Source organism: Silene latifolia, chromosome 8 (assembly GCF_048544455.1).
Source record: "Silene latifolia isolate original U9 population chromosome 8, ASM4854445v1, whole genome shotgun sequence".
Taxonomy (NCBI): Eukaryota; Viridiplantae; Streptophyta; class Magnoliopsida; order Caryophyllales; family Caryophyllaceae; genus Silene; species Silene latifolia.
The window spans coordinates 110,412,201-110,439,847 of record NC_133533.1 but is presented as its reverse complement, the minus strand read 5'-3'; the positions used below and the strand labels follow the sequence as shown (position 1 = coordinate 110,439,847).

The window sequence follows — 27,647 nt, the reverse complement described above, 5'->3', positions numbered from 1 at the left end:
AATGCAAAAGAAAGAAATGCAACAAGTATTTACATGTGAACAAATGCATGCGGAAATTTAAACAAACATGGAATGAAACGTGCAACAAATTGGCTAAACCTAGCAGCACATCAACACCAAAATTCCAAACGGTCTCCCAAGGAGACACCCAAAGCAACAAAATTCTCATTCTCCTTCAAAATATTCAAGATACCAAAAAGAAAGAATAGTAAAAGGAGCAAGAGATAGGAAGGATTATACCAAGCGGTCTTCTAGCTCCCTTTTTGCCTCAAGTGGTCAATGTGCCATGCCAAAGGTTAGACAAAACATATATATACAATGCAAAAAATTTTTTGAATTTTTCAGAAATTTTTCAATTTTTTTAGGCATTTTCTCTAATTTAAAAACATTTACAATTATAAACAAATATTCACACGAGTGGATATTTCCCTCCCCACACTTGAAATGTACATTGTCCTCAATGGACAAAAGCATAGGGAGTGAATAAGAAAAAGGAAGGAACATATTTTTGATTTTTTTGATTTTTGAAATGAAAATAACATATTTTTGTGATTTTTGTTTTTTTTTGAAAAATTAAAGACATATTTTTGTTGATTTTTGATATAAGAACTCCCTCCCCACACTTATTTATTTACATTACGTCCAAATGGAAATAAATGTGTGGAGGGAATTCAAATTAAAAGCATGTTTTTGGTTTTTTTTTTAGGCCCTCCCCACACTTATTTATAGACATGGGAGGGCAATTTAGTGAAATAAAATAACATGTTTTTGGTGGTTTTTGTCATTTTTCAATTTTTAGTTGGTTTTTATTTTGAAAATGCAATGCATGCTCTATTCTACATGCAAAATTGAAATGACAATGCAAATTATGCTAAGTGAATGCAATTACTAAATGTGACAATATATTACAAAATTGAAATCTAATGCAATCCTATATGATGCAACTAAATGAATTATCAACTAAATGCATGCGAAAAATTTAAACATGAATGAGAAATTTGGATAAAAGGGAGAAATCTTACTTCAATGCATGATATATACAAAGATGCATGGGTTGCCTCCCATGTAGCGCCCTTGTTTAATGTCGTAGGCTCGACCAAGTAAACAAGCCAACAAATTTTCATGACGAGGAGGGAAAAGAACCTTAATTCACTAGAAAGGTTTCAAGGGTTTTCATTTCCTTTTGGACGGGATTGCCAACACGATAGTGCTTTAACCTTTGACCATTCACTTTGAAAGTCCGGTCTCCTTGGCTTATTTCCACCGCCCCATGAGGGAAAGATCGGACCACGGTGAAGGGTCCGGTCCACTTCGACCTCAATTTTCCGGAAAAGAACTTCAAACGGGTATCGTATAGAAGAACCAATTCCCCCTCCTTGAACTCCCTTCTAATTATGTGCTTGTCATGAAATCTTTTCGTTCTTTCCTTGTACAACTTGGCATTCTCATAGGCTTCTAGCCTAAACTCTTCCAATTCATTCAAATCGAGAAGTCTCTTCTCACCGGCCGTCTTCAAGTCATAGTTGAGATGCTTGATGGCCCAATATGCCTTATGTTCAAGTTCAACCGGCAAATGACAAGCCTTGCCATACACTAATCGGAATGGTGAGGTACCGATCGGTGTTTTGAAGGCCGTCCGGTAAGCCCACAAGGCATCATCAATTTTCAAGGACCAATCTTTTCTTGACTTGTTCACGGTTCTCTCAAGTATAGTCTTCAACTCTCGGTTGGAAATCTCGGCTTGCCCATTAGCTTGAGGATGGTAGGCAAGACTCTTCCTTTGTTGCACTCCATACTTTTTCAACAAAGCTTCCAATGCTCTCTCTCCGAAATGAGTACCACGATCGCTAATGAGGACTCTCGGGACCCCAAACCTAGGAAAGATGACCTTTTGAAGTAGCTTGATTACCTCCTTAGCATCACAAGTCTTAGTCGGGATCGCCTCAACCCATTTGCTTACATAGTCGACCGCCACAAGTATGTACTCGTTGCCGAATGAGGATGGGAAGGGACCTTGATAATCTATCCCCCACACATCAAAGAGCTCAACCTCAAGCATGAAATTCATGGGCATTTCATGTTTCTTTGTGATGTTCCCGCTCCTTTGGCATTTGTCACATCCTTTAACATAAAAGGCAACGTCACGGAATAGAGAGGGCCAAAAGAAACCACATTGAAGCACTTTAGCGGCCGTCTTCTTGGAGCTTGCATGGCCACCACAAGGCAAGTCATGGCAATGGCTCATAATGGAGGTAGCTTCCTCTCTTGGAACACACCTTCTTATCATCCCATCGGCACAAGACTTGTACAAACATGGGTCATCCCAATAATAGTGCCTCACATCATGAAAGAACTTCTTTTTCTTGTGGTAGTCATAATCATGAGGAATTATCCCGGAGACCAAATAATTGACAATGTCCGCATACCAAGGTGCTTCTCCCAAGCTTAGGGACAACAAGTGGTCATCGGGCAAATAATCATTGATAGGAAGCCCATTGTCAACATTGAGGTTGGTTAGCCGGGATAGATGGTCGGCCACCACATTTTCAACTCCTTTCTTATCCCTAATCTCCATGTCAAACTCTTGGAGAAGTAATATCCATCTAATCAACCGAGGCTTGGACTCTTTCTTGATGAGCAAGTGTCTCAAAGCAACATGATCGGTGAACACAATAACCTTAGCTCCCACCAAGTAGGTCCGGAACTTTTCCATTGCAAAAACCACGGCTAAGAGCTTCTTTTCCGTTGTTGAGTAATTTGTTTGAGCATCATCTAGAGTTTTGCTTGCATAATGAATTGCATGCACCTTTCCATCCTTCCTTTGGCCTAAAACCGCGCCCAAGGCATGATCGCTCGCATCACACATTAACTCAAACGGCAAGCTCCAATCCGGAGGTTTTATAATTGGAGCACTTGTCAAAGCCTCCTTCAACCTATTAAAAGCATCAAGACACCGGTTAGAAAACAAGAAAGGGGTATCTTTGGCTAACAACTCGGTCAAGGGTCTCGCGATCTTAGAGAAGTCCTTGATGAAGCGGCGATAAAAGCCCGCATGACCAAGGAAACTTCTCACCCCCTTAACATTGGTGGGAGGTGGGAGACTAGCTATGACCTCTATCTTAGCCTTATCAACTTCAATTCCTCGGTTGGACACTATGTGTCCCAACACAACACCTTCTTGTACCATGAAATGGCACTTTTCCCAATTAAGCACAAGGTTAGACTCTTGACATTTACTCAAAACTTTCTCCAAATTCATCAAACAATTTTCAAAACTTTTCCCAACAACCGAGAAATCATCCATGAAAACTTCCATTTCTTGTTCAATGAAATCGGAGAAAATTGACATCATAGCTCTTTGAAAGGTAGAGGGAGCATTACATAGCCCAAACGGCATCCTCCTATATGCATAGGTGCCGAATGGGCAAGTAAAGGTGGTCTTCTCTTGGTCACTTGGATGGATAGGGATTTGGAAGAATCCCGAATAGCCATCCAAGAAGCAAAAATAGTTGTGTTGAGCTAATCTTTCTAGCATTTGATCCATGAACGGTAAAGGAAAGTGATCCTTCCGGGTGGACTTGTTCAACTTCCTATAGTCCACGCACATTCTCCACCCGGTTACCGTTCTTGTAGGAATCAATTCATTCTTGTCATTTCGCACTACCGTCATGCCTCCTTTTTTGGGAACTACGTGAACCGGGCTTACCCACCTACTATCCGAAATAGGATAGATAATGCCCGCGTCAAGTAGCTTAAGGACTTCTTTCCTTACAACCTCTTTCATGATGGGATTAAGCCTTCTTTGTGCCTCAATTGAGGATGCATCCTCATTTTCAAGTAAAATTTTGTGAGTGCACAAAGAGGGACTAATTCCCTTGAGGTCGCCAATAGTGTACCCAAGGACACCCTTGAACCTTTTGAGCAAAGAAATGAGTTTTGAGGTTTGGGTGTCATCAAGTGCACTATTGATGATGACGGGAAAAGTGGAATTATCTCCTAGAAATTCATACTTCAAAGAAGAGGGAAGAGGTTTAAGTTCAACCGTAGGAGGAGGCGTGGAACTCTCCTCCTTCTTACCGACTTCCAACACTTCAAATTTGGGAGGTTGTTCATGAATAGGAGCCGAATCCAACATCCATACATATGCAAGAGTCTCAACATCTTTGTCATCGACTTCATACCCACTAACAAGACAAGTCTCCAAAGGATCCATAGATGAAGCTTTCGGGTCATGCTCCTCCATGGGATTCTCAAGAATGTCAACAATGCAACAAGTGTCACCTAGAGAAGGAGCTTCCATGGACTTGTGGAGTTCAAATTCCACTCTATCTTCACCCACTTGTAAAGACAACTTGCCACTCTTTACATCGATCATAGCTCCACCGGTAGCAAGACAAGGTCGGCCTAAAATAATAGGCACATTGTAATCCTCCGGCATATCCATAACAATAAAATCACATGGTATGACAAGCTTCCCAACTACCAAGGGTACATCTTCAATCACACCAATGGGAAATTTGACCGACCGATCGGCAAGTTGAAGTGAAACTCTAGTAGGTTTCAAATCTCCCAAATCAAGCCTCTTGAATATAGAAAGTGGCATGAGACTCACACTAGCCCCCAAATCACACAAAGCTCTTTTAATAGCCACCCCTTGGATAGAACAAGGGATAGAGAAACTCCCCGGATCTTCTAGCTTGTTAGGAAGCTTGTTGGTGTGAGTGAGTATAGCACTACATTCTTTGGAGAGGTTGATGGTTTGCACCTCTCCATTCTTCTTCTTCAAGGTGACAAGTTCCTTAAGAAACTTGCCATAAGATGGAATTTCGGTAATCATGTCGAGGAAAGGAATCGTGACATTCATTCCCTTCAAGATCTCCACAAACTTCTCATATTTCTTTTCAATTCGAGGCTTTGCAAGCCTTTGTGGAAAGGGTACCGGTGCTACATACTCCCTTGGTGGTGGAGTACATTCTTTGGCCTTAGTTGCAATAGGCTCATCTTGCTTTGGAGGGTCAACCATCTCCACCTCCTTAGACTTCTCCACCATGATCTCATCTTCTTTCACAACTTCAACCGGGTGCTCTTTCACTACTTCATTAGTCACCCTCTTTCTCTTCCACTTAGGAGATTTCTCAACCTCCTCCAATTGCTTCCCACTCCTCAAAAATACCGCGTTCATCTCCCTTGGGTTAACCGTATTACCCGGAAACTTTCCCGGATTTTGAGCCAATTGACTCAATTGTTGAGAAATTTGGGCCACATGAGTTTCCGTAGCCTTTTGTGATGCCCGTATTTCATCATTCACCCGGCTTTGTGAGGCAATGTGGTTATCAAGCTTTGAGTCGGATTTTTGATTTGCAATGACCAATTGTTCAAAAGCTTGTTCCCAAGATGGTTTTTGAGGGGTTTGGAAGTTTTGGTTTTGTTGTTGGAAATTTTGGTGTTGTTGTTGATTGGAATTTTGTCCCTTGAAACCTCCAAATGGTTGTTGGTTTTGAGTGATGAATTGTTTCCCTTGGAAACCGGGTGGAATTTGTCTTTGGAATTGAGAGTTTTGATTGAACCTTGGTTGTTGTTGTGGTTGGGAAGTGGTTGGATTTTGAATGTTTTGTGAAGCATAAGACAAGAAAGGGTGAGTTCTTTTTCCATTGACAAATTGGTTGTTATTATTATTGTTGAACCCTTGCCTTGCACTAGTGGACTCCCAAATCCCATTTACTTGCTCATAGCATTCCTCACCTAGGGGTGCAATCAAGGGACACCCGATGGGAGTGTGCCCTTGTTCACCACACAACTCGCATGACAAGACTTGCCTCATATCGGAGCCCTTAGGTTTTGAATTTAGCAAAGCAACTTGTTGGGTGAGTTCATCTAGCATACCTTTAACTTCCACATTCAAAACCGAATTAGAATCCTTGCTTTTGCCTTTCCTCATTTGCCTATCACTTCCCCATTCCATAGTTCTTGAGGCCATCTCCTCAATTAGTTCCTTTGCCGCTTTATGCCCCAAAATGTCTAAGGCACCTTTCCCCGATCCCGCATCCAATGAAAGCCTAAGGTCTTGAGTCAATCCTTTGTAGAAATTGTTCACTAGCTCGGCCTCGGAAATGCCATGGTGAGGGCACAACCGTTGGAGCTTCTTGTACCGTTCCCATGCCTCATATAAGGTCTCATCGTCTTCTTGAGTAAAGCTTTGTAGTTCACTCTTCACTTTCGCCGTTCTTGAGGGTGGGAAATACTTGTTCAAAAATGCCGATGCCAACTCATCCCATGTCTTGAAGGAATCCGGGTCACAATTCTTCAACCAATCCTTGGCCGAACCCCTAAGAGAACGGGGGAACAACCTAAGGCGAACCGCGTCATCGGAAACCCCATTTGATTTGTACATATCACAATTTTCAAGGAAATCATTTAAATGATCATTTGGGTTCTCCAAGGGACCTCCTCCAAATTGGTTGTCTTGAACAAGGTTGAGCAAGGCATTTTTAATCTCAAAGTTATTAGCTTGAATTCGTGGCCTTTGGATGCTTGGATTGACTATGTGCTTAGGAGCCATAGTGTCTCTTATCGGAACCGGTTCACCCATGGTGTTAGGCTCTTCTTCTAAAACCCCAAAAGGATTTTCAAACACTACTTCGGTAGCTTCTTGGTGATTAACTTCTTCAATCGGTGGAATATCAAGTAAACCCCTTCTTCTTAATGAATTAAGTCTTCTTGCCGTGGCTTCAATTTCGCGGTCAAGTTGATATATCGGTTGACCTCGTCTTCGTCGCCTACTCATGCAAAAGACCTAAGCACTTGAAAGAAAGGATTAGTAACAAAGGACTTAGTCTAAACTAGGACAAAAACGATTAATATCAAGCCGTACTCCAAGAACAACGGCGCCAAAAACTTGATGGTCTCAAGTCAAAACCTCGCAAGTGCACGATTTTATCGTTGTACACTTAAAAGGGTCGATCCCACAAGGAGTAGGTGGAGTACTAATCGTTCTAATTCACCGGTTTAGCTAAGTCGATAAATAATAAAGAGGGTAGTAACAAACTTAGCACTAAACTATCAAATTTAAAGACTAAAGACAAGGTAAGACAAAAGCAAGCTAAAAATAAAGGATAAATCAAATAAGAGAAAGACTAGAACTCGGTCCGACCATGAACATGAGTAATTCCACATACTAATCGTCTCGGCTAATCAAAAGGGGTAGAAAGGTAAGGGGGAGATGGCTCTAATTCGCCTAGAACCTCCCTTCCGGTCTCGCACTAGGACACTAGCTACTCGGCTAACCCCCTCCCGGTTCGAAAGCGGTCTCCCTAACTCAAAACCCAACAACCCCAAGAACATGCATTTTCCCAGGGAGGTCAAGTAAATGGTCAAGGTCATTAAGCCCTCATCATATTCCGGGTCATCCCACTCCCCTTCCGGGAGGTCGATTTCAAACACTAGCCTAGGGGCACCCTCCCTCGGTTCTCCCTTAGGTCTCAACCTTAGTTGGTGACAAGGGTCGGTCCCCAAATACTCGACTAACAACCTAACCAACTTCCGTTGGTGTGGCAAGGGTCAAAAGCCGACACTACCCGGAAACCAAACCTTAAGCATGAAAATTCCCCAAGACTACCCTAACCAATTTTCCCCACAAATTAGCCTTATTGACAATTAATTAGTGAAATTACCCATATCGGGCCAAACCGAGTCCTAGAAGGAGACTACTCACTAATCATGGTTCTAATTGCAAAATAAACAATAAAGATGGAAACTTTGGTCACAAACATGGTGAGGAGATAAATCTTACTACTAAGCATGCAACAAATCAACAATAATTAAGAGGAAAAGTGATATTAATCTAATAACAAGGTTTATTAAACTAAAAGACACAATCTTTAACCAAATCCACTCAAAGATTAAGTCTTTGAGGACAACTAACCAAGGATGAACAAATGAAAGAGAATCAAAGCAAAGATGAATAATGAAAAGATGAACAATGATGAAAACAAGAACAACAAACAAACAACAACAACAATTTTAACATAAACAATCAAATAAACTTGAAGGAAGAACAAAATGTAAACAAATGGAAATAAGGAAAGAAATAATACCAATCAAGAAGCAAGAAAGGAAGAATGATAGAATAAATAAGTATAAACTTTCAATCTTCTTCTTACAACCCAAATTCAATCACAAATTGATTGAATTACTACTCTAATTAAGGAATGATTAGCAAAAGGATTAGCAAAGTTTTAAACTTGAAAGGGAAATATTCTTAGATCTAGGGTTGTGTGTACAAAAGGGTTTAAGAGAGGGTATTTATAGGTTACACAAGGATTAGGACAGAAATTGGAAATGGGCTTTGAAACACGTATATGCACTCCCCGGTCACCCCGCCGCCGGTGCTTTGGCCGGTGGGAGATCTCTGGAACTTTGAACGAGTTTTGGAGGTCATCAGGTGTGCACGGCCGGTCAACCGGCCGCCGGTCACTGACCGGCTGGGGCATCCTTGACTTCAATCTTGACTTTTGGCCTTTTGGAGGGACTCCCAGTTGCTTCATAGGTCATTTGACCGCAGGAGTTTTCTGTAACATTCCTCATTTTCTTTGTCTTCAAGCTCATAGTGTCTTCCAGCCGGTTAGCGGCCGCCGGCCACCTACTGGGATGCTTCTTCATACTTCTTCCTTCATTTCCTTGTAAATGTACTCCCAGCCGGCTAGCCGGCTGCCGGCCTACCGGCTGAGGGTACTCCTCAGCATAATTCCCTTCATCTTTCATGCATAGCTTAGAAATCCCGTCTTTCTAGCTTCGTTTCGCCCGTTCCCGCCTCAATTTCTGCAAGGGGGCCAAAGTGTCATAGTAAAGGGAATCGGGACTAGAAACGAGAGTAAAGGGGGTACAAAACCGCCTTAAATGGGGTTGAATATGCATGAAAATAGAGGGAAAAAGAGTGCAAAATGGTCCTATATCATCTTTTATCACCAAACCCCACCCAACCCTTTCCTCATTTTTTATAATTTTCCTAAAGTATTGTGCCCATATGATATGAGAACGTTATAGTGAATGGGAGGGGTACTTAACTACTCTGTGTTATTGGGCTTATTTGTAGGGCTTTGTGAATGAGTTACTCTCTTGATGATGGCAGGCCAAGGCTGTCTTTAGGCTAATTCTGCAGTGAATCTTTTTTTTTTTTATCACAAGATTAGTATTGTAAATTCTTTAATGAATCTTAGGCCCTGTTCTTTTGGACTGAAACGAATTTGATCTGAACTGAACTGAATTTATAGGATTTGAACTGAACAAAACTGAACTTATAGGATCTGAACTGATCTGAACTTATAGGATCTGAACTGAACTAAACTTATAGGATCTGAACTGAACTGAACTTATAAGATTTAAACTGAACTGAACTGAACTGAACTAAACTTATAGGAGCCAAACTTAACTTAATTTTATTTTATTTTATTTAACTTAACTATTATTATTACTATTACTATTACTTTACTATTACTATTACTATTACTACTTGCCAAGAGAGAACATTGATAAAAATAAAAAAATTATAGTCTAAAACACAAGGTAAAATAATAACATTTTTCCGCTTTATATGCATTGGTTTGTTCATTTATTATACTACGATTACATTACGATAACAAATAAATCACATATTATATCTTTTTTTTCTAACCATTTATTTCCATATTATCATAATCCTCGTCACTTTCATCTTCACTATCACTCTCAACAACGGATCCATTGCCTCGCCAAATATTTTTGACTATGTTGTTTCGTACCTAATACACGACCTTATTACGCTTTTTATCAAACATGCCCAAATCTATTGTGACGCTGAAATTATTAATGAGAGGAGTGATTTTTTTTTTTTTAATAATACTCCTTCCATACCACACCAATGGTAACATTGACTTTTTCACACTTGTCGAGACACGTTTTGCAACGTGAATATCTTTAGTTACACATTATTAAAAATTATAAAAATTTGATATTCTTATACTTCCTCTCATCCAGACCAAAGGTTACAGTTGCTTTATCACACTTGTCGAGGCACGTTTTATAACGTGCATATCTTTAGTTATACATTATTAAAAATTATAAAAATTTGATATTCTTATAGCATTCATGACGATAAATCAAACAAGATCTCACATGACTATATTTTGTCTTATAGATTAAGAATAATATCAAAGATTCCCTACGACCATGAATAGTGCCAAAAAGCAACTGTAACCTTTGGTCTGGATGGGAGGGAGTAGCATTCATGACGATAATTTAAACAAGATCTCACATGACTATATTTTGTATTATAGATTAAGAATAATATCGAAAATTCCCTACAACCATGAATAGTGTCAAGATTCTCAATGTTACCATTGGTGTGGTGTGGTATGGAGGGAGTAATGTATGTATCGAATAATTAATGTCAAATATTTTTGTATCAGTCTTTAAAAATAATACTTTGTATATAGCTTTTCTGAACTAAATTTATAAGATCTGAATTTTTCTGAACTGAACTTATAAGATCTGAACTGAATTTATAGGATCTGAACTGAACTGAACTTATAGGATCTGAACTGAACTGAACTTATAGGATCTAAACTGAACTTATTGGATCTAAACTAAACTGAACTTATAGGATCTGAACTGAACTGAACTTATAAGATCTGAAGTGAACTGAAATTAAGTAACTTTCAGTCTAAAAGAACAGGGTTTTAATCTATGGTAAGATTAAGATTAAACTTGGCCATAATTAAATCCAACATCACTTGTTAATCCCTCATCTGAATCATCCAAATTCCAAAGTAAAAAATTGACAAGCCATGTTATTTAAACTCGTCTAAGCGCATCCGACACAAATGCTTCTCCAATTGTGACTCGCCTCTCTTTATTAAAGATATGCATATTTTGGCTTAAAATGGAGAATTTGGGTATCGTACCCAATTATCCATATTCTAATGTTAAGCGTACGCTAGGGAATAAAGATGAGATAAATGATAAAACGGATGAGATAAAAATTAGAATGACCAGGAAATACGCAACAATCCTTTTTCTCTCCCACCAGTCTATATGACTATATACTAGGAGTACTATTTAATCCGATTTACACTTAAAACGGATATGATCATCTAAGAAAGTAATTGAAAGATGAGATAATATGGAAAGCAACAAGCAGCACGTGGCCCATCTCTTAGGTTCCCATGAAACCATTCCTCCTTTATAAGTTTGACAGATCAGAAGATAATAATTTAGTTGCCAAACAACAGAAAAGAAAACTCAAATTGGCGTTATCTCCACAATGAGAATAACAATTTGTGCATTAGTCACATTCAACAGCAATACTTTGCCCAAAATATGACTTAATCATTTTAGGAAGATGTCCAAACCTCGTGAAATATAGACAAAAAACGAGAAAAGACGCAGCCACTGACAACATTCATAGTCATCAACTCGTAACTTCCACCTCCAACTTTTAAAGCACTCTCCAAACGACAAGATTGTACACATCATCTAGGTACTAAAATCTCAAAGAAGTTATCCGCTTTATGGAACTAAATCTCGGTTTAAAACTTGATCCAAAATCAGTTATTTCCGTGAGTTACTTGAAGCCGTAACAAGAACTCTCAAACACGAAAGCATTCTTGTTACGATATCACGGCCTTACAAATGTCATTTAACTTAATTATTATAGTCTTGAGATAGTATTCAAGAGTTAGGCCATGTTCTTTCCGACTTAATATTTGTAAACTTAATTTATAAGAGCTGAACTTTTTCGAGCTGAACTTACCTGAAGTTGATTTAAACTTATAAAAGCTTTAAGTATTCTGAACATATATAGAATCTAAACTAAACTCATATAAGCTTACCTTTTCTGAATTTAACTGACGGAACAAGGGTTTATAATTTTTGGCGAAATTTTAGAAAATAAAACATTTTAACAAAAAAATTCAATTTTTTTCCTCACAATTGCTCCATAGTTTCGTTAGAGTCCCCACTCCTCTTTACTTGATTCTTTCTTTTACCCCACACTATTTTTTTCCCCTATTCCCACCTTATTATATAAACCATTTCACAAACAGAACATATTCCCTTGCCCAACTAAAAAAAAAAAAAAAAAGAGCACTACGCAAAACAATGTGCCACCAAACAAGATTTTCACTCCCCAGTCTTGAGGGACTATCAACAAGGGGTATGACAAGGAGGTTCTACATCCGGCCGCCGCCTCTCACCGTCGCTCCCCCTTTACGTCAACCACAAGCGACGGCAAACAGGGCGGCGGCCGGCAGTGATGGTAGAAAACTATGTCTTTGCTCACCAACAAGTCATCCAGGTTCGTTTCGATGCCGGTTTCATCATGCAGAGTATGAATGGTGCAAGATGAAATTGAGTCCTAGGTAAGACTGTAAGAGTATAGTTATACTATAAGAGCAAATTCTGTAAGGAAAGTCTTTGTGTAACTTATACTATAATTATATATGTACTCCTTTAGTTTATGAAAAATAGCAAATTATGATATGAATGGTATTTCAACCTATTTTGTGATTATTATTATTATTATTAGTACTCGGCCTCAGTTATTTGTTTACCTTTGTCTAACCACAAACACCGAGAGACAGAATGAGAGGAATTGGTTATGTTAGATACAAGATTTTTTATTCATTTTCTTCTTATAATTGGAGTAAACTAAAAAGATCATGTTAAGTAAAACGAAATTAAAAAAGAATTCAGCACTTTAAATTTTGTTGATTTATATTTTATACAGAGTATAGATTTAGTTGGTGTAGCAGAATAATTTTATTATCTTTCACTATCAGGTTATTCTGAATTCAGACTGTGTTAGACAGTAGGATTATACTCATATAGTTTTCCGCTTGAATTTTAATACTGTTGCATTCTCGGATCTCAACCTGAGCCTCTGATTGAGTTACAATCAATCCTAAATCCTCAGTTGTAATTAAAAGAAGATTTGAAACTATAACTTAACATTATACTTCCGTCTTAATGTTATAACTCCGTCTTAATCGATAAGGCTAAACAGGTTCTATAAATTTTAACTAGAATTTATCCGTATGAACAAATCAATTATAACAAGTAATGGTGGCCTATGTTACTCGGACTATTTTAAGTATCTCACGTATCCGATATCAGACACCTCATTTTAAGTCAAAATATGTATATTTTTCATAAAAATAGTCGAGTTTGATACTTGGACAGTGGACATGCATACGTGTCAGACACTTCTAAACAAGTCCGAGCAACATAGATGGTGGCTTGTTTAAGGTTTTTCCATATGTGGATGAGCACATATGCCGACATTGAAAGGTGTGCCGGTGTATACATTTGCTTATTTTATGCTGAAAAGAAGACAGATGGCAGCTGAGAAAGAGACCGCAGATAGTGACCCAAAGTATCACAATCATCCTTAATTTTAATTTTAATTTATTACAGGGTAGAAGAAGTTACAAACAATAACTCAAGATTTTGGAAACTAAATTTGGTTCAGAAAGGCAAGTAAATTATAACCGTCTTGAACTTAATACGAGTTACATGTAAATTATACGGAATATGTTATTTAGTTAAAATAGTGTAAACTTTTTGCTAATTCTTAAGCATTTTATTTATGTCTCACCTTTTTACTTGACTCATTTTAAGTATAAAACTAATGCATCCGTACTAAACAAGATTGCTCTTAATAACTTAACCACAGACCCACAGTAGCAAATAATCGATAGTGACCTATGGCTATATGCAATCGCTATATGCATACAATAACGAAATTTTAAATAATTAGCACAATAAGGTCGAATGAAACTTATCTAGTAAAATGAGTTTGGAAGAAACACACCATTCCGAGTGGCTTGATAGGGAAACAAGCGATCCTCCCATGTTATGTTCTTTTGTTTTTTCGCGTCTTTGCTAAATCAAGACACGCAACTTCCAATGACGTGTCTCTTATAAAAACACCACACAAAGTGTAATAACCCCACTTTGCTATATACGAGTAAATTTTGTCCAACCCAAATTTACCATTTATTTTATTTTTTCAACATTACTAAAACAAAAGAATTTTGACATTGACTAGAAACGAAATTGCAAAAGCAACAAATTTGGAAAATTTTGGAAAAAACCAAATTCAATAACCAACACCACCTCCACCTAACGACACAGACTAACCATTGGCGGAGCCAGGATTTGCCTAGAGGGGGCGAAAATTGTCAGGAGGACGAACTACTGATGGAGTACGGTATACTGGGGAAAAAATCGAATTAATTGATTAGGGGGCGGGGGGCAAAGTCCCCCTGTTCAAAACAAGCACAGACAACTGACCAAATGGACGCCCAAATGAAAGTGCAAAATGCAAAACAATTAAACACACTTGACAAACAATGTTTAAGGTCTAGACCATATGGATGCTATTCACGGTTCACGCATATAACGGGGTTTGGCATGTTGCTATCTTGTTAAAGACGAAGGGTAGAGGAGACGAGGAGTGTATTAGTCTTAACAATACAAAACTTAATTGGAGTTTATTCTGGCAATAAATCTTTCATTCTAATCGGCAACAAGTATAGGAAGGTTGCACATATGGCCACAATTATATAAGCGAGTAGCACAAGAGTAGTATGCTCACGGATATTGCCTATGTATGACATAATGATTCATGATAACGTCTTACAGTAGAGTATCATACGTGTAGTAGTAGTATGCTCACCGATGCATGGTGTCATGTTGATTCTGAAGCCGGTTCAATGAATAATTCTTGTCCTGGATCAGTTGTTTCAGCGTAGCCTACCTAGAAAGAAGAGAGCAATTCTTCAGCTTCTCATGCAAAAGGAGCAAACTAATTAGAAAAAACATATAGAAATGTCGTCGAGATATTTTATGGCAACAGGACATTTGTATGAAACAGTTGTATGTATTCTGCCAAGCCATTAACCCTATAAACAAATGAGAAATACATTTATGATTTGGTTGTATGCATAAAAGCAGTCCCTTATGAAGTGTTTGTATAATTAAGTCAATTACCGAATGTCCAGCTTTCAGCTTTTAGCCGCTCTTAAGGCAGCAAATCTTGCAGCTAAATCATCATAGTCGGGAAGCTTGGGATGCACATGCTTTGCAGGCGTGTCTGGCTGAAAAGAAGCTGCACGGGTAAACTCCTTCTCAAGCTTGGTTTCAGTCACTTGTTTAGACGGAAGAGAAACCGACCTAGATGTTGTTGGTGTTGAATCCTCATCCAGGTGGGCTCCATCTACGGCTTTATGATGCTGAGATTTGCTGGCATTATCTTTTCTCCTTGACTTTCCTGGATCGCCCGAGGAGGGCTTCTTGCTGTAGCGGAGTAACAACTTGTCAAGATTCTTTTCCTCTTCTTCCTCCCTCTGGTAAGGATCATCATCATTACCAACCACGCTTTGCAATCCCATTTGTGATTCGTGTCTCCTTCTGCTAGTAGAAACTCGTCGAAGAACCCTTTCGTCACTATTGACTTCTATGTCCTGAGTGGAAGAAGATTTCGAATGTTTCCTCCTATGTGATCTTCTTCGAGGGGTGAAATCAGCATTGGTCTCGCCCTTGTAGTAAATTTCTGTAACGCAGGTCTGGCCATCCTCGTTTTCTAAATTACTCCTCCCAACCAGGCGATCTGAAATATCTGCTTTTGTCTGGAGCTTCTCTGCTCTATTGCCATTGCCTGGATTGAGGGTTAATGTTTCACCGTCTTCTCTGTGACCATCAGTTTTGTTCTTGTTGTTTCTTGGTTTCATATATGGAGGTGGAACGCCTCCTCTGAAATTCGTTTTTGGGCCATCTGTCACATCAACTTGCCCCTTTCTCATAGATTTTGCATGATTTTTTTCAGAAAGTTCTTTATTTAAAGGAGACAGTGAATTTATACCATAACTAGTAGGCCGTGATTCTGATTTTTGTTGAGACATGGTTGAAGGGTTAATCTGAATTCCATCTTTAATACTGGTAACTTTATCCGAATTGCGTACCCCAGGCAATACTGTTATCCTTTGAAAAGAAATGGAATGGTCCTCTACTTTATTGATTGGCTCGTCACTGTAAGAAGGTGGCTTGTGCTTATTACTCTCGGACTCCGATTTTTGAGATATATTATGCTTCAGATCATCTTTTCTGCCATGTACACCGTCTCTCTGAGTCTGGAGTTGGTGTGTGCCATTTAACTCTCCTTCCATATTTCGATGAATAGGTTGAGATGTATTACGCTTCAGATCATCTTTTCTGCCATGTACACTGGCTCTCTGAGTCTGGAGTTGGTGTGTGCCATTTAACTCTCCTTCCATATTTCGATTAATAGGTTGAGATGTATTACGCTTCAGATCATCTTTTCTGCCATGTACACTGTCTCTCTGAGTTTGGAGTTGGTGTGTGCCATTCAACTCTCCTTCCACATTTCGAAGAATAGGTTCATCTCTGACCGTCTTTTGAATAGTTACTTCAGCAAGAGGTGTTGCGATTTTATTCTTAGCCACAATGGGAGAACTGAGACTGGGCTTTAGGTTCTGCATAATACATTCATACAGAAAGTCATAGGAATAAAGAGCGCTGTTCAGAGGAGAGTCGGAGACCACATCTATATTAACACTATAAGGCAAACTGGCAAAGTACATTGGAAATGAGACAGAGATGGAGGAAGATAAAAAATGCGTCATTCAGGTCACTTACGGGTCAGTGAGTTTGGTTAAGGTTACTTTGGGGGTCGAGTCAGGCCAATTTGTATTCAGGTTTGGTATTATCGAGTTATTTTGTGCATGTATCAGTTCTAATGGGGTCATTTTCAGTTTATAGTTAGGTCAATCTAGTCCATGTTGGTCATTTTGGGTTGTGTTTATTAAGTTTTTGTTTCATCTGTGTAGAAGACGTTTGAAGTACATATTTAAAGTTAACCATCTCGGAAAACTGTGTCATTTCCAGGTATATTGGTTTCAAGTCCGTCATTCAGGTTAGTTCAGTATGAGTCTGACACAGATCTCTCGAGTATATTTCCTTTGGATGTTTGAAGAAGAGTGGAGTTACCTTCTCCATAGCAGAATTAGACATCCTCTCTTCAAAGCTCCTGCTGTCCCAACTTACTGAAAATTCCAATGCTATATCTCGCAACAACTGGAGCTTGTTCTCCTCAGAAGGCGGTTTAGCTGATATATTCTCCACTAGCTGCAATGAAAAAGCACAGAAATCAGAAATGAATAATAGAAGTAAACCTTTGAAACGTAATACATGGACATGCACTCGTTACGCTAATTCAAGTCAAACACATGAATATATATACCTTTTGGTTTACATAGAGTTCCAGAGAGCTTCCATATCTTTCCTGTAATAAGTTTCTAAGATCGCGAAGCTCGGGTAAATCAGAAAATCTGGCGGCAGCGAACATTAAGGATGCCACAGCCTCCCTGCAGTCCTCAGGACAGTCCCTGTTTCCAGCAATGAAATTTATATATCAGATACTCTGTGTTATACATGAAAACAGAGAACTCTGATGACCACCATGCAAGCAAAACTGAAAAAACATTTATTCTACAATACAAACAAACATCGACATTCAAGGTCTTTTGGATGATGAGCTTTGATTTCTTATGTCAGTGTCTGACTGCCATACTTTGACAATTATCAATCATTCAGAAATATTAAATATACTCAATTTTACTTCATAAGTTCAGAGAAAGCTGAGTAAGCTACACCGATTCAGCAGATGACCAACTGACTGACTGAGCCAGTTGATCAAACACGGCATAACATTACATGTGCGAGCAACTGAAAGAAGATGAAGCCAGAGACTTTGGGCAAGCAAATTAAAAGGCACCTGAGCTTTTGTAGGACTGAAAGGTGCTTCAAAACAATTTCACAAACATGATCAATGAAATCATAGCATGAAGATAGAATCAGCTCTACAATCAATCCATCTGCCTGTTACCAAACCAAACAAAGCCGACACTTCAGATCAAGGAAACGTCAGCGTGAAAGGCACATGAGAGAGGGTACTACAAACTTCACCAATATCTTTAAAGGCCAGCAGCATTTAAAATAACACTTTACAAGGAAAACCATAGATCAAACAAACTACAACACGATCTTTCTCATGTATTAATTTTGACACATGAAGTTGAAAACACTGGAAGTTCGCAAACTGCACCGCACCATCAACTATGTTCACACTCATTAAAATTTCTCACTGCAGAAATAAAGAGCATGCACGGTTCTTAAGTCAAACTCGTCTCTATCCTGGGACTTTCTTCTCTTTCAGATCGATCCAGTATCAGAATAACTTATTCATAATCTTAGCTACCATGACTCAAATGCATTACACTTGGAAGTTGGTTTCCTGTAAGCTAAGATCGTTGTACCGCATGCAACGGCCCCATAATAGCTTGTGCATCTCATTCAACTATGGTAACAAGTGAGATACATAAGCTATGACAAGACTTACAAGAGAACTTGCGTACACTTTAAAGTTGGAAGGAAAACTCGGAACACAAAACACTGCTCTAATCCTCTTACGTTACGTCCATAAGACCATAACACACTGTCAAAAAACTTATTATTCTGAGGTCAAAGTGTCAGACAAGTCTATTTCCAGAATTCCAGGTACTTCTTTCTATTTCTAGCCTAAAACCTAGCAGTCCAAACATCATATCTCATCTTCACTCTCAGCCTCTCACTGATCCAATTCCATACGTAATACTGTATACTTTTCAAGTTGGAACGATCACCAAGATTACAAAAATTCTATAATATCACATCAACGAACCTACAAAAACTTCGTAACAGTCTTATTCCATATCCTCTAAGAGAATTTAATAAAGTCTTAAATATATGCAAATGCTTGAAAAAAGCCAAATTTCACGGTGCTTTCGATCACTAATCTCATAGTCCGTATTTTAAGCTTTTATCACATACATAAAAAATCTAGCTAGGCACCTCTCATTATCCAATCACACAAATTCAAGCAAGTGATACCGTCCTTGTTTTTATTCTTTTGTGAGAAGTATTTTAATCAAACGTAAAGAATCGGTATTGAGTTTGACGGAGACATATTAAGGATAAGAGCATAGTACCGACAATTTAGCAGCATTGAATGAAAAGCAGCTGTACTAGACTATAACTGACTTGTCGGACACTTTCGTCAGCATGCTAATTCAAAATCTAGCTATGCAACTCTCATTATCCAATCGCACAAATTCAGCAAAATAATCAATAAATCAACAATTATTACTTTTCCAGTCTCAATCGGTTCTTTACGTTTTAACTTTCTTACGAGGAATATTTTAATCAAACGTGAAGAATCAGTTGAGGATAGCAGTATAGCACCGACAAATTCGCTGCATCAAAACAAACTCAGCTAAAATAGAATAACTGACTTTTCTGACACTTTCGTCAGCATCCTAATTCAAAATTGTTCAAATGAAAATTACGTAAAATGAATATAAAATTGATATTGACTACGAAGGAAAAAGGCAAATATAATACTATAAGAAAAATATATGTGAACTAACTCGTTCAAAAGCAGTGGAATCAAGGTTATTAGCAAGAAGATCAGCAATGTCTTTCCGTAGAAACTTCTGCGTCGCGCTTCGCTTTCGTCTCACCACTTCGATTCGCTTTCTCGTCTGCTTGATCAGCGATTTACTGTAATTTTTCGCACAAATTCGTCGTAAATTTAATCGCAAGCATCAAAATCACACAGAATTCAAATCAACTTAAATTAGAAAGACAATGCACAAAAATCGATAAAAAAATCAATCGAACTTAAATTAGAAACGAAATGCACAAAAATCAGACAGAAAAGCATAAAAACTTGAATTACAAAATGCACAAAAATCATACAAATATTCAAATTAACTTGAATTAGAAACAAAATGCAGAAAAATCATACAAAAAATCAAATAAACTTGAATTAGAATAAAAAAAACGCAAAAAACATACAGCAATCCACAAAAAATCATACAAATATCAAACTAAGCTAAAATTAGAAACAAAATGCACTAAAACAATACAAAAATCAAATGAACTAAAATTCAAAACAAAATGACGCATAATCGACAGAAATCAGTAGAGAGAAATCGGAAACCATTTGGTATAGAAAGCACTGCGACCAAGCAATACGTCGAACATCTTCGCGATCGCTATCAGAAACGACGTCGTAATCAGGAGAGAAAGCGATGAAACGGAGAGTTTGGATAGAAACGTATCGAGGAAGCTGGAGTTGAAATGAGTTGGATTGATAAGTATTACATGAAGAAATTAAGAAGAATTAAACGTTTTTTTTAGTAGTGGAAATGTTGTTGTTTTGGTTTAGTAGTAGTAGTAGAGGCAAGTAGCTTGAAAATCACTGTCTCTTTCTCTATTTTCTGTGTTGTAAATGTTGGCTGCGTTGTTGAAGACTAAATTTTGACTATTTTTGTGTTTTTTTTGTACGGTAGTCTGAGGTTTTAGTGTTTCAAACTGACATACGGCGTAATATTCCACTTTTTATTTTTACGGTTTTTCTAATATTTGTGCTATGGCATATGTGAATAAGTTATTTAAAGAAATATTTGTAATAATTTATTGTCAAAATTTATGTACAAACTAACATTTATCATAACTACTGAAATATTCTTGCAAACGTTTTTTTTAATTAGTTTCTTAATATGTGCCCTTAGAAACTCATTTTATTTTAGCTAAAATTGATGGTTTGTTGGATCAGGTTATCTTGAATTATTGGGTTTGAAACTTTGAGTTTGATCGGATCTGAAACAAGTTTCAATTCGGTGGTTGTAATTTACTATGTTTTAAGCTTAAAAAAATTGGATTATTATTAGTGGGTTAGAAGGGGCAGTTGTTACTCCCGAACAATTGAAAAATTTGAACTACTCTGTTAGTAGAGAATTCAAGTTTAAAGTGTCCCTAACATCAAATCTTGAGTATGCCCTTGTTCATTAGTAAGTTAAATCAATGGTCCATTTTCAAATGTGTTGAGTTTTTGTCACATCAGGCCAATTTTGATTGAAGTTATATCACAGTATTAAATTTCTTTTACTATGGAATCAGATTTCAAAAATCAACCTCGACATTCGATGATATACAACCATTTTGACAGTTTAGACGTTCAATACTTAAACATGAACAACAAGAACAAGGAACCCCTTTTTAACAACTCGAATTGAATAATATGTACTCGGTGCTTAATATCAAACTATAGTTGAAATCGTAACATTAAAATAGGTTTTAATTTTTGATTTTATTTTAATCACACATCTTAACACAACATTACACCATAAATACACTCAATAACTTAAGTATAGTCACAATAACCTCAAATCTCTTTAACAATCAAGTCAAAAGGGTTAAGGATTCACTTGAAAGAATAACCCATTGCTCACAAACTTTTGTTCAATCAATTCATTCATTTTCTTAACCATGGAAGGTGTAAAATATTGTGCCCAATCCCCAACATTCCCATTCCTAAAGAAGCTTGACTTTTCAAAATACTTGCTTAATACTCCATTTTTATTTACCTCCAATTCCTTAAGATTTTTAATACTACAAAACTCAATTATACCATCTAAAACACCTTCATTTTCCTCTTCACTAGAAAATGGCATACCAATAAATTCAGCCAACCTCTTAACATGAGACCTAGGATCGTCTTTCAAATCCTCGTACTTCAGAAACAACACCTTATTCGGATCCTCCAAACTCCGGTCCCAATACCCATTTATATGCTCAAAAAAGGGACCATGTGGGACCAACCCATTGCAAAAATCCTCAAAGTAGTCCTCCATACTAGGACTATTGAAATTTTCATCCATAAGTTTCATTGCTTTGGTTTGAAAGAACCATAGAGAAACAAATGTATCAAACGGGTTTCGACTAATGTATACAATACGACACTTGGATTCGATTATTGACTCGGGTAGACCCGTAAATGGTAAGTGAGTGTGAAAAAGTCTTGGTGAAGGAAGGTCGTTAAGATGGTTAGGACGAGGAAATTCAAAGGCATTGCCATAAATATCGTTCTCTAGTCGATAAACTAATTCATGTGGATGATAATTAAGCAAAGGGGTTTGCTTAATCGGATACTCGTCTCGTGTTACAATTGCATAGAGTAAAGATTTTAACCAAGTGGTACCGGTTTTTGGGCTGCTTGCGATAATGAGATCGGTGTCTCTAGGCACGAAATGTCTTTGAAACATAAGGATACTTCTTAAGAACTTCGAGTCGGATGCGTACCAAGTGTCTTGGTAGTTTATTAGTTCAAGTTGATTGTTCATGGTTGAAGCTTTTGGAAGGCATTGCATAAGATGATTAACTTCATCTTCATGGATTAGTGTATTTTCTTGTGTTTGGTTTTGACTCATGGTTGTTGATGTTGTTTTTTTGGTGATGGGAGTTGTATGCCTCTTTGTTTCTTATATAGTAGAGTGCATAACTTGTATGTGTAAGACCTGTTCTTTTGGACTAACTCATTTCAGTTCAATTCAACTCTATTTAGTTAAGTTCATATCATTTTAGTTAAGCTTCATTCAATTTAATTCAGTTCAGTTAAACTTTTTTCTTCACAAATTAACTCTTTACTTCAGTTCAGTTCAGTCACTTCAGCTCCATTAAGTCTAGTTCGGTTTAGTTCAGACAATTTCAGTCCAAAAGAACAAGGCATAAGTCATGAATTTTAACTCGGGTTTTAGTACTATCATACTCTATATACAATGAAGGAGTTAAGGGGGATAACAGAGGTAGTCGTTTTGTTAAAGAATTAAATTTCAAAATGTTTGGTTAAAATTTTCGAATTTTCTATATTAGGTCAATACCAAAATCCCTCCGACCCATTAATTTCAAATTTGGCTCCGTCAATACTCATATATATTTATATACCCGTCTTAAATTATTTTTTAAGATGGTATAAATCTATTTTCTTTTGAAAATATAGTAGCAGTAATAAAAATATAATGGATATTCGAAAATATTTAATAAAGTTAAACATTTTTGTAGCTATCATTTTAGTTGAGGGACATCATTATTCCTCGTTGATGGTCCTTACATTAGTTCTAAATTGTTATTAATATTTCATGTTATTGTAACAAGTTGATGAAAAATTAATATTTTCTCAAAAGAAATGTTTGTTGGGCTTGAATATACAAAAGTGGGTTAGGTAGCCAATGGGCCAGTGACTCAAGTGTTTGTCACGGGTAAGGTTTACTTAAACCATGAATATTAAGAGAATTTATAAATGTAAAATAATATAATTTTAAGGGTAATAATAAATACAACCCAGTGGGTTGTATTTAAGAAATCAGAAGAGGAAATAAATTCTTGATATATACATTAATTGTAATGATTAATGTGTAATTTAATTATTAATTCCTAAATTATTACCCAAATTAGAAGGTATTTAATGTTTAAATACAACTTACTGGGTTGTATTTAGCATTACCCTAATTTTAAATCAAATAAATGTAAAATAATTTTAAAAATAAATATATTAGGAAATATTTTATGTGAAAACTTGTAAAATTGATTTAATAGTTCATTTTTAATAAAATTCAATTTTAATATGTACATTTTTAAATTATTAATGTGTGCCTAATAAGATCGGAAGAGTATTAAAGCACGACCCCATCTATACTGGCCCATGGCTATATCATGGGCGGCACTAGCCGTAACGTGGAGTATAAATTTGGTTTCATTTAAATACTCTAATTGTATATTAGTGTATCTTAATATCTTATACAACAATAAACAAAGTTATTTATCGATGTTTATGCTTATAGGCTATGGCGATATGCTAAGACATTGACTAGATTTTATTGTTTAGTGTTCTTTTTCTTAAATGATGCTATCAATCAATATTTAGCAAGTTTTACTAGTAAGGGTTGACCCCAATGATAAAGAGTTCACCTTCTTTATTGTTTAGTGTCCCTTTCTTAAATGATGCTGTCAATATTTAGGGTCGGTCCTAAACATTTGAGACCCAAGGCAAAATTGTATAATGAAGCCTAACTCTTTAAAAATCTTTGTTCAAGTAATTCATGTGTCATTATTTAAAACAATTCAATAAACGAAACAATAGATGCACACAAACTTTTGAACTAGATGAGGTTGATTTTTGAAGAATCCTAAAAAACTAAGACGAAAAATGATTTTGAATTTGAAGCATTGGAGAAAGGGTACCTTATAATTCAACCATTTTATTGTCAAAAAATCGCAAAAGATCGAAATTCTTTCAAAGTTTAGATATAGTTTTATTAGATGAGTCCATTGAATGTATAATTTGGACAATTTATGCTACGATGAACACAATTCGCACAAAATCTCAGAAGCATGGAAAGTATTTTATTTAAATTCAATTGACCCAATGGATGGGCCTATCATAGGGACGTCTTAAAATAAATGGAGGCCGAGATGTATACAGTGGTTTTGTAAGAAAGCGTCGACGATGGTAGTAGTGTTACCCCTTCACTTCAGAGGTCGGGTTGTTGAGGGTGATAGGCAGAGGTAGTCTTGGCCTTTGGTAGTGGTGGGTTGGTGGACGGTGGTTGAATATAAAATGAGTGTTTGTTGGTGTTAGTTTTATTCCTATGAACTAACCAAATAAAGTGGGAAATTTGTGGTGAATCCCATTCACTTCCCTCTCTTTCCCTTTCTCGATTCTATTCTCTTTCCCTTTGATAAATTAAACGCGCCCTAATTCTTCAAAGAGGTTGGTGGTCTGCCCTTTCTTTGGACTGGATATAGCCTAACCTTAAACTTAAAACTTTTTAGGATAAAAAAAATATTCAGTAAGTTGCGTCTAATTAAACTCTCAATGTGAGGATTGAACAAAACTACAAAGATTTGAGTTTCCATACTAAAAAAAATTGTTTTAATTATAACGAGTACTATCATAGTAATAATGTTGTGTTATAAGTTTCTTGAAGGTACTAATTTGTTAAAGTAACATTTGACTAGTGATTCTTAAATTGAACGGTGTAATATTTAAACCAAAATTTACATATTTAACTATATAAAAAACTTAAAATAGAAATTAAATAGTACCGATCTCTATTTTGCTAGAAACAAAATCTCTATTCTTATGAATTTTATTTTAGATATAATTTTCTCATCACGATCGTTGTTGATTTTTAAAATATGATGTCACAACTCACAAGACATACACTTGAACTTCAAATTTGTCATGTTTTTTTATTGTACTTGTATTTCGTATTGTTGCAATGTCGCTAATATTGTTTTAAGTATTGTTTGAACCTATTTTTACTAAATAGGAGTATATATTACTTCACACATAAAAATATCATTTTAAAGACAAATAAAGTTAATTACTCCGTACCATTTATTTTCTTTGAAAAAAATATTGTTTTAAGTATTGGTTAAAATGAAAAAAATGTTGTAAGGAGTTTATGTATTTATCATTTATTTTCTTTGAAAGAGATATTTTAATTATATGTAAACAAATGATTAGATGTAAACATTAAAGTTTTATAACATTTTTTTTCATTATAACCAAGTTAATTATCCGTTGCAACGCACGGCCTTTCAACCTAGTTTTTTACTAAATAGGAGTATATATTACTCCACATATAGCAATATCAATTTAAAGACAAACAAAGTTACCCTTTTTATTTATTCACACTATATATAATCACATCTACTACACTTATGAGAAGGTACTACAATGACTACAAACCATAGAAACAATGTCCGAAAATTGATCATTCTTTCTTTCTCATTCTTCTTGTTTTTTGTCACCTTCACTTTAATTAGTGAAATAAGAGTTTCCAAGCTCTCATTGCAATCAAATATACACACTTTCACCAAGTCTCCATCGTTGAATGACATTAGAATACTCATTGGAATCCTAACAATGCCGGAACAACACTACAAACGACACAACCTACGAATGATTTATGGGTTACAACGACAAGAAGGTGCTAAAGTCGACGTAAGGTTTGTGTTATGCAATATAACAAACAAAGAAGACAATGTATTAGTGAAATTAGAGATTATGAGTTACAATGATATCATAATTCTTAATTGTAAGGAGAATTTGAATGAAGGTAAGACTTACACTTATTTCTCAAGTCTTCCGACTATATTTGGTACTAGTGGCCAAGGTAGTCCTCGACCACCTTATCATTATGTCATGAAGACCGATGATGATACTTATATTAGGCTCGATAATTTGGTCAAGTCCTTAAGGTTGTTGCCTAGGGATGATTTGTACTACGGGTATGTTATTCCTGACCCGACTTTGGACCCATTTACTCACTATATGTCCGGAATGGGATATCTGGTCTCGTGGGACCTAGTTGAATGGATAAAAAAGTCGGATATACCTAAGAACCATCTTAGAGGGCCGGAAGATAAGGTTTTTGGGGAGTGGCTCAGAAGGGGAGGTCGAGCCAAAAACAGGTTTAGTGTTAAGTGGTCGATGTACAATTACCCCGACCCACCAACTAGGTACGGCCATGAATTGTGGCCGAATACAATAGCCGTTCATAATTTGAAGACACAAGAGAGATGGATACGCACATTGGAGTATTTCAACGTCACCAAGAATTTTAGGTCGGACATAGGCCGGGCTAAGTAAGAAAAATTTGGCCATAGGCCAAGTAAACTAAGGCTCACCTGCTTGTTCAGTCCTAATTTTGTGTCCTCCTTTGTTTCAATCAAGCCGGGTAACCCGCTAGTATTAAAAGAAAATAAAATTAACAAAGTATTTGTTAAATTGACTAAACAATTATAGTCCTTGTCGACATTTTCACAATAATGTGATATCTAATTCTCTGTTTTATATTAATAATTTCGTAATACTACTTTTTGTTTGTTGATATACAAAAATATATGTCAATTGGATGAGCATAAGTAAAATGAGAATATATAATTACAAAAAACGTATAAGAAAGAGTAAATCCGTACGTAAAACAACACGTTCCTTCTTTAATACAACTTCAACAAGTTTTTAGCTAGTATATCGGTTGCCCCCGTTGGTGGTACGGCGCATTATTGTGTACATGTGTTGACGAGTACTTTTCTAACAGAGATTATCTGTTGAGCCTTTATATTTACATACAAGTGGGCTAAGAAGGCAATAAACCATTGAATCAAGTGTGAGTTGTCGTCCCTCGTGAGGTTTGAGTAGAGGTGCCTATCGGAGTATCGGGTCAGTCGGTTCGAGTTTGCACTGGGTCATGCTGGGTTGGGTCATGTTGGATATCTTACCCTTTCGGGTCGGGTTTGGGTTAGAACATTTTGCGTCAAATGATGTATGGGTTTTTGTCGGGCCATTAACGGGTCCGGTTACTTTATCGCACTAACTCAATTTTGCTCATTAAATTTAGATTTCTAACCAATATTTGGTTTAATTACTTTATTATTAGGTCAAACATATCAATCTAAATATTCAATCACATATAATTTGATCACTATTAAGCTTAATAATTGTCTGATTATTAATTTAATCAGGTCAATCTCGGAGGGGTACAAGTGAGAATATCCTAGGAAAAAATACATTGGAATTGCCATCTTACATGACAATTCAATTTTGTTCTTTTCTTTTGAATGTCAACTAGAAAATAATATTCCTACATATACATACCCCTACTTGTAATATAAGTATAAAACTCCATACATTATGAAACTATTTG

General features: G+C 36.6%; 4 protein-coding genes and 1 non-coding gene across 6 annotated transcripts; 2 read left to right on the top strand and 3 right to left on the bottom strand.

The window, feature by feature from the left end:
- Nucleotides 1-4,004: 4,004 nt before the first annotated feature.
- Nucleotides 4,005-6,589, bottom strand: LOC141595744 (uncharacterized). Its single transcript, XM_074415709.1, has 3 exons — nt 5,817-6,589; nt 4,078-5,312; nt 4,005-4,009 (listed from the first exon to the last, which is right to left on the bottom strand). Exons 1-3 carry the CDS (start codon nt 6,587-6,589, stop codon nt 4,005-4,007), a joined length of 2,013 nt encoding a protein of 670 aa, XP_074271810.1.
- LOC141597887 (small nucleolar RNA R71) lies at nt 6,111-6,217 on the top strand. The gene has a single exon (XR_012523098.1). It is a non-coding gene; the product is annotated as a small nucleolar RNA R71 (small nucleolar RNA).
- A 7,935-nt stretch (nt 6,590-14,524) lies between the features above and the next one.
- LOC141597316 (uncharacterized) lies at nt 14,525-20,521 on the bottom strand. 2 transcript variants are annotated; one of them, XM_074417731.1, is made up of 7 exons: nt 20,093-20,521; nt 19,518-19,650; nt 17,828-17,931; nt 17,294-17,438; nt 17,041-17,178; nt 15,025-16,526; nt 14,525-14,791 (listed from the first exon to the last, which is right to left on the bottom strand). In XM_074417731.1, exons 1-6 carry the CDS (start codon nt 20,134-20,136, stop codon nt 15,039-15,041), a joined length of 2,052 nt encoding a protein of 683 aa, XP_074273832.1. In that variant the 5' UTR covers nt 20,137-20,521; the 3' UTR covers nt 14,525-14,791; nt 15,025-15,038. The 2 variants fall into 2 exon arrangements, with proteins under 2 accessions (XP_074273832.1, XP_074273833.1); XM_074417732.1 differs by having other exon boundaries at nt 14,525-14,787; nt 20,093-20,397.
- A 762-nt stretch (nt 20,522-21,283) lies between these two features.
- On the bottom strand, nt 21,284-22,366 carry LOC141595861 (cytosolic sulfotransferase 5-like). The gene has a single exon (XM_074415810.1). The coding sequence runs from the start codon at nt 22,362-22,364 to the stop codon at nt 21,351-21,353; it is 1,014 nt and encodes a 337-aa protein (XP_074271911.1). The 5' UTR covers nt 22,365-22,366; the 3' UTR covers nt 21,284-21,350.
- A 3,309-nt stretch (nt 22,367-25,675) lies between these two features.
- LOC141595742 (hydroxyproline O-galactosyltransferase GALT3-like) lies at nt 25,676-26,590 on the top strand. Its single transcript, XM_074415708.1, has one exon. The coding sequence runs from the start codon at nt 25,676-25,678 to the stop codon at nt 26,588-26,590; it is 915 nt and encodes a 304-aa protein (XP_074271809.1).
- Nucleotides 26,591-27,647: the final 1,057 nt, after the last annotated feature.